This window comes from Siphateles boraxobius, unplaced genomic scaffold, assembly GCF_051911475.1.
Source record: "Siphateles boraxobius isolate OS27281-9 unplaced genomic scaffold, OSU_SipBor_1 103, whole genome shotgun sequence".
Classification (NCBI taxonomy): Eukaryota; Metazoa; Chordata; class Actinopteri; order Cypriniformes; family Leuciscidae; genus Siphateles; species Siphateles boraxobius.
The window spans coordinates 540,001-547,500 of record NW_027508704.1 but is presented as its reverse complement, the minus strand read 5'-3'; the positions used below and the strand labels follow the sequence as shown (position 1 = coordinate 547,500).

Below are 7,500 nucleotides of genomic sequence, written 5' to 3'. Positions count from 1 at the left end.
AATTGCAAGACTTTGTTACTTTATTAGAAAAAGTAATGCATTACAATATTTTGTGTTACACCCTTAAAAAGTTACTAATTGCGCGACTTAGTTACTTTATTAGAAAAAGTAATGCATTACAATATTGCGTTACACCTTTAAAAAGTAACTAATTGCGCGACTTAGTTACTTTTTTAGAAAAGTAATGCATTACAATATTGCATTACTTCCTTAAAAAGTAACAAATTGCGCAACTTAGTTACTTTTTTAGAAAAGTAATGCATTACAATACTGCGTTACTCCCTTAAAAAATAACTAATTGCGTGACTTAGTTACTTTTTTAGAAAAGTAATGCATTACAATATTGCGTTACTCCCTTAAAAAATAACTAATTGCGTGACTTAGTTACTTTTTTAGAAAAGTAATGCATTACATTATTGCATTACTCCCTTAAAAAGTAACTAATTGCAAGACTTTGTTACTTTATTAGAAAAAGTAATGCATTACAATATTGCGTTACACCTTTAAAAAGTAACTAATTGCGCGACTTAGTTACTTTTTTAGAAAAGTAATGCATTACAATATTGCATTACTTCCTTAAAATGTAACTAATTGCGCAACTTAGTTACTTTTTTAGAAAAGTAATGCATTACAATACTGCGTTACTCCCTTAAAAAGTAACTAATTGGTTGACTTAGTTACTTTTTTAGAAAGTAATGCGTATACTTTTATCCCACTCTTATTACATTAAGCCACGTTAAAGGGGTCGTCGGATGTCCATTTTCCACAAGTTGGGATGGTTTTTAGGGTCTTCATGTAAAGTTTGTAAGATACTTTGGTTAAAATCCCTCAGTGGTTGTGAGTAAAACACCCTTTTACCTCCTCAAAAACAGCTCTGTTCACAGAGACCTGTTTCGGTGCATGTCTCTTTAAATGATAATGGCAGAGCATAAAATCCAAACGGCTTGATTATTGAGTGTTTAGACTTTTTTGAGGATTAAAAATAGGAGTGAATGGATTTTTTTCATTGTATGGTGGTTGTGTCCACACACTGCAAAGACACATTTATATGCAAACACCATATAAAAGTGAATTTTGCAACCAATTACCCCTTTAAGGTTTTGTTTTCTTATAATGGTTTTCTATGGGAGCGAAATGCTTAACGTGTAATTAAACGCATTACGTTCATATTCTGGGTTCTTTGGTTTTTTTTCTGTACATGGTATACTTTATTAGTATGATGTTTATTGAGTTTGGTCTTATTACATTAAGCCACGTAGTCTACACACGTATCCCGTGTGTGATACAATAGTGCATTGAAAACTGATGTCGGCTCCGGTTTCAACCGTCCCATCTCTATGATTTGGTCCTGTAGCTGGAGGATCTTCTGGAGCAGGAGCGCAAACACAGGACAGATCTGGAGAAGAGCAGGAACAGCATGGAAAACCTGACCGAGATCTGCAAGATGAGAGCCAGTCTGGAGGAGATGATCAGGAGGTGTGTTACAAACACTGAGGAGAACTTCACTTCATATCTATATCACAGATGAATCAATTATAGGGATGCACCGATTCTTTGAATTACATTTTTGGCTGATGCGATAACCGATAATTCTTTATATCTGAAAGCCGATAACCGATATATTGGCCGATAAATCTAAATCCAAATTTTTTTATAATTTTTGAAAAATAAGTCTCATCATGTCCCAATCACACAATTATAATGATGTTCTCATGATAATTTTATGTAGCCGATATGACAGATTTGCGCTGCACATGTTGTTTAGATTGAACCACTGAACCATATTTCCTTTTTAAGTGATTCCAATCATATTTCAAGAATTTCATAACCATCATTGTTAAACCGTGTGCATCTGAAGTGTCTCAGCTGAAGGAAATAATACATTATTTATCAGCTTTAATATATCGGCCAATTGTTCTTATCAGGTCGATAACGATAACAATAAAAATATATTAAATATAAATAACATGTATCATCTGATACCGATATGGTGGCTGATAGATCATGCATCCGTAATTAATTATCTTTGAATCATTTTGAAGAATTTCGGGAATCCCTGAACATGTCAGTAGAGAATAAACATCCATATATTAATGCATTGAAGCAAATGATCTTGTCCTGAGATGTTTGATTTTTAAGAAATGAAGACGATTTATCAGTAAGACAGATGTTTGGTGGCTCTTGTTTATAACATGATCTGAGTTTGCAGTGCCGTTATCTTCACTCTGATGAGATAAAGCCTCCGGCTCCTGGAGCTGTTCAGGCTTGTTCGTTTGCAGAACGGTGTCTATTCTGAAGAAACCAAAACCAGCTGTTTCATGGAGGCCCAGTGAGAAGAAAAAATGAAATTGTTATAAATATCCCTTCGTTCGTTCGTTCGTTCCTTCCTTCCTTCTGATTTTAATATTTAAAGTAATGAAGGGTTAAAAGCAGAGACCGTATGAGGGATCATAACTTCTCAATATAGTGGTTGTAGGAATGCAAGCAATCAGCTTTCTGATAGAGGCATCACTGTTTGGTTATGGTTGATTTGATGAAATATGATATTGAAAATCAATCTTGGCCAACACTTAAAACTTGAGATTTTAGTCTTTCTTCACTCAAGTAGATACTGGGAACCGGTTTACACCTATAAAAAAAAGCTAATTTTGATTATTTCTCAATATATTTCTATTATATCTCACTTTGTCACTTTATTTCTTGTATTAGCGACTTTCTGTCCCAGTCTCTATTTCTCATAACTGTGATGTAATATCTGACTTCATAACTTCATATCTCACAATGTGACTTTATATCTCACAATTACGGCTTTACTTGCCACAGTGTAGTTTTCTATCTGACTGTATGACTTTATTTCTTATTTTAAAGTATCTCAATAGCCTGGTTTCCATTGCAGATTTGTGCAAAACTTTTGCAATATTTTCTAAATGTCAATAAAAAACGATTGCAAAATTACATGTTTCCATTAACCGATGTCATGCGACTAAAACTAAATTTTTCGCAAGTTTTTAAGTCAATTTTAAGGCATTCCAAAAATCATGGCAATGGATATTGGTAGTTTATACATATCAGCCACTGCACTAGACATTATTTTTAATGGAAGGAGATGTAGGTGTTTTATTTCACTCATTTCTGCTTCAAGGACTTGATAAATTGTCTCTGTCTCGTCTTCTGTCCAAACACACCGCGTCATCTTTAAAGAATGATCGACTTTTACGTACGTCAGGTGACCTGTAAATAAAAAAATAAAAATTTCCATTGCAGTTTTGCAAAATATTCCTTTTTCGAATTGCTTGGAAAACCACCTCATGCGAGTGTAAAAACGTTTTTGCGATATATGGGAGTTTTTGCAAAAGTTACGTGTTTCCATTGGCCGTATTTTCATTTCGCAATTTCAATTCGTGCAATTTGAAGGGCAATAGAAACACGGCTACTGAACCATATGTTTTACACTGAGGTGGAAATGCACAGAGCCCATGAGCCAAGGAGACGGTGATGGAGAAAATATGAGGAAAATATTTTATGGATTTTTCCAGTAAAACCTTTCTGTAGTAAAAATGTGTTTGCTCGCAAAACTGCATAAACAATAACTATTTCCATGCTTTGGCGAGCAAACACAAATGTTTCTCGGAGGAACACAATACTCCTACTAGAGAACGCAAATGTTTTGTGAGGGAATGCAATAGTTTTACTACAGACAGAATGCAAAAGTTTTGCAAGAATTTCTCTGGGAACGCAAAAGTTTTGTGGGGCAATTTAAAGTTTCTTTGTGGAAGTGAACAAAAAATTTTCACGGGGGGAAATGCAAAAGTTTTGTTCGCTAACGCAAAGTTTCTTTGAGGAATGCAAACGTTTTGTGGGGGAATGCAATACTTTTACTTGAGAATGTAAAATTTTTGAAAAAGACCATAAAAGCATTGAAATATCATTTTGTCCTCCGATCTCATATTTTCTCCATTCCCTTTGCAAGCTGTTCTTGCGTGCGCAATATAAATATCTGTGCAGGGTGTTCCCGAGGTGTCCGTCGAGAGAACCGACTTGAGATGGTCCTCATTGCAGAACATGAAATCTACGGGGAGGAGTCGGATCCAGATCCAACTCCTCCCACCTTACATATACCTAAACCTACCCATCTCCGCCCCCTGATCCCTAAACCCACCCCTAATCCTACCCATCTCCGCCCCCTAATCCATCAACCCACCCCTAATCCTACCCATCTCCGCCCCCCTGATCCCTAAACCCACCCCTAAACCTACCCATCTCCGCCCCCTGATCCATCAACCCACCCCTAATCCTACCCATCTCCGCCCCCTGATCCCTAAACCCACCCCTAAACCTACCCATCTCCGCCCCCTGATCCCTAAACCCACCCCTAATCCTACCCATCTCCGCCCCCTGATCCATCAACCCACCCCTAATCCTACCCATCTCCGCCCCCTGATCCATCAACCCACCCCTAATCCTACCCATCTCCGCCCCCCTGATCCCTAAACCCACCCCTAAACCTACCCATCTCCGCCCCCTGATCCCTAAACCCACCCCTAATCCTACCCATCTCCGCCCCCTGATCCCTAAACCCACCCCTAATCCTACCCATCTCCGCCCCCCTGATCCCTAAACCCACCCCTAAACCTACCCATCTCCGCCCCCTGATCCATCAACCCACCCCTAATCCTACCCATCTCCGCCCCCTGATCCCTAAACCCACCCCTAAACCTACCCATCTCCGCCCCCTGATCCCTAAACCCACCCCTAATCCTACCCATCTCCGCCCCCTGATCCCTAAACCCACCCCTAATCCTACCCATCTCCGCCCCCTGATCCCTAAACCCACCCCTAAACCTACCCATCTCCGCCCCCTGATCCATCAACCCACCCCTAATCCTACCCATCTCCGCCCCCTGATCCCTAAACCCACCCCTAAACCTACCCATCTCCGCCCCCTGATCCCTAAACCCACCCCTAATCCTACCCATCTCCGCCCCCTGATCCCTAAACCCACCCCTAATCCTACCCATCTCCGCCCCCTGATCCCTAAACCCAACGCTAATCCTACCCTATCCGCCCCCTGATCCATCAACCCACCCCTAATCCTACCCATCTCCGCCCCCTGATCCATCAACCCACCCCTAATCCTACCCATCTCCACCCCCTGATCCCTAAACCCACCCCTAAACCTACCCATCTCCGCCCCCTGATCCCTAAACCCACCCCTAATCCTACCCATCTCCGCCCCCTGATCCCTAAACCCACCCCTAAACCTACCCATCTCCGCCCCCTGATCCCTAAACCCACCCCTAATCCTACCCATCTCCGCCCCCTGATCCATCAACCCACCCCTAATCCTACCCATCTCCGCCCCCTGATCCCTAAACCCACCCCTAAACCTACCCATCTCCGCCCCCTGATCCCTAAACCCACCCCTAAACCTACCCATCTCCGCCCCCTGATCCCTAAACCCACCCCTAAACCTACCCATCTCCGCCCCCTGATCCCTAAACCCACCCCTAAACCTACCCATCTCCGCCCCCTGATCCCTAAACCCACCCCTAATCCGACTCCTCCCCGTGGATCTCATGTACTGCATTTAGGTGCTACTGACCGACTTGCCTTAAAGGGGCTTTTGTTAAAAGAACAACACACAGTACAGGACAATTTACAATCTACATCCATCAATAATCCTTCAAATGTCGTGCTGGAATTGAATGGCACTTTTAATAACCTGAGACATGTCTGACGTTTATCAGATAAGGCTAGCAAACAACGCCTGCTGAATTAGCGCTGTCACTCGCGTCCTCACGCTCTCTCCCGTCTGTGTTCTGTCAGGAAAGATGTGGAGATAAGCAGCGTCAGCAGCCGTCTGGAGGAGCAGGAGGATCTGAACTCAGGCCTGCAGACGAGGAACAAGGAGATCCAGGTGAGCGAGAGCATTCCTGTCTCTCAGCGCTGTGGGGTCCGAGATCACACACACACACACACACACTCGAGCTGATAACATCTCTCTGGAGAGTGAGGGAAGGCTCTGGCTGTAACCTCACACTCCTTTTTTAACCCTCTGGTGCTCTTCACGTGCCGGTCAAAAATTACAACAACAAAAAAATATTTCAGTGAAATGAATGTACTATATTTTAGTTCAATATTTATTTAATATTTTGGGGATTATATTATATTATATTAAGATTATAAAATCTTATATGTTTTAAAGCACAGACTGAAGTTTGATTTCCTTTCAAAGATGACACTTGGCAGATTATTGCTGAAGTGTAAAAAGATTTAAAAAGCGAACTTAAAAAAAGTTACCGAATTCTTATGAAGATGTGCATAAATACTATTTTAAATTTTTATATGAAATATATATTTTCAAAAACATGTTTTACTCTAAAACTGTGAAAAAATCAAAGCCATAAATCTAAACTAGTTGTGTTCCAGATGTGATCCTGATATCTCAGTAAATGATGTTTCAGTGAGATGTTGTTCGGCTGCAGTACCGAACGCTTCCACCAGAGGAAACTCTCTCACTCATTTCCAATGCGTCGTTTCTGACGGCGACGAGCACAAGTGCGAATATTGTTTACAGGACAGTTTAACCTGTTCGAATCATGTCCATGATTTTTTTTTTGTGTTGACACAGCAAGAGCCAAAACCTTTACCAAGTTTAATACCATTCCGATGAATAAAAAAAAATTCAAAAAAAAACAATGTAACATTTTTCCTAAGATCGGCAGAAAGAGTGTCTGGTTACGCTGCGCTCTGTTGGGCTCAGACTCTGACAGCAGAGTGATATATTGTAACAGAAAGAGAGCGCTAGATCATGTTAAAGCTGTTGTAAAGCAGTGATGGTGTAACCTCTGTCACTCACGCTTCATGTCAGGAAGGTGTTCCTCAGGGAACGCAAAAGATTTGCAAATAAACGCAAAGTTTCTCAGAAACGCAAGTCTTGTAAGCGAATTAAATATTTTCTTTGGGCGAACGCAAATGTTTTCTAAGTTGAACGTAAGTAAAGTTTCTCTGGGAATGAAAATCCAAGTTTGCTAAGATTTTGTGAGCATATGTAAAGTTTGCTGAAGCTGTTGTAAAGCAGTGTTATAACCTCAGGTTATGTCAGGTCGGCGTGACATCGTCTACAGATTTAAATATAAATGCACTGGTAACACTTTACTTTAACATTAATTAACCACCTTAGTTAATATGAACTAAGAATGAACGGGTACACTTAATGTAAGGTGTCTTTGTTATAGTGTAATTATATATTTTTTACAGTGTAATTATATACTTAATAGTGTTTATAGAACAAGGTTGTCAAAAAAATACTATTAATTATTTCATCAACAAGAACAGAACTAGGTAAAAACAAGCTTTCTCATCATATATGCACCAAAGGTTTGGAACTTTAAAAGGGTTTTAAAAGTATTAATAGGTGGAAGTGATTCTATATTTAAAGTCAACTCTGACTGAACAGTGTAAATATTTTTAGCTAGGTGCCTTTTAAGTTGTATTTCT

The 7,500-nt window shown here is 40.1% G+C and overlaps 1 protein-coding gene across 5 annotated transcripts in view; it reads left to right on the top strand.

The window, feature by feature from the left end:
- LOC143753337 (putative uncharacterized protein MYH16) overlaps positions 1 to 7,500 on the top strand; it is a 104,580-nt gene that overhangs the window by 41,155 nt on the left and 55,925 nt on the right. For all 5 annotated transcript variants that reach the window (XM_077245673.1, XM_077245668.1, XM_077245696.1 and 2 more), the window contains 2 exons: positions 1,355 to 1,476; positions 5,827 to 5,917. In XM_077245673.1, the coding sequence (XP_077101788.1) occupies positions 1,355 to 1,476; positions 5,827 to 5,917 (213 nt within the window). The remainder of the gene's footprint in view (positions 1 to 1,354; positions 1,477 to 5,826; positions 5,918 to 7,500) is intronic.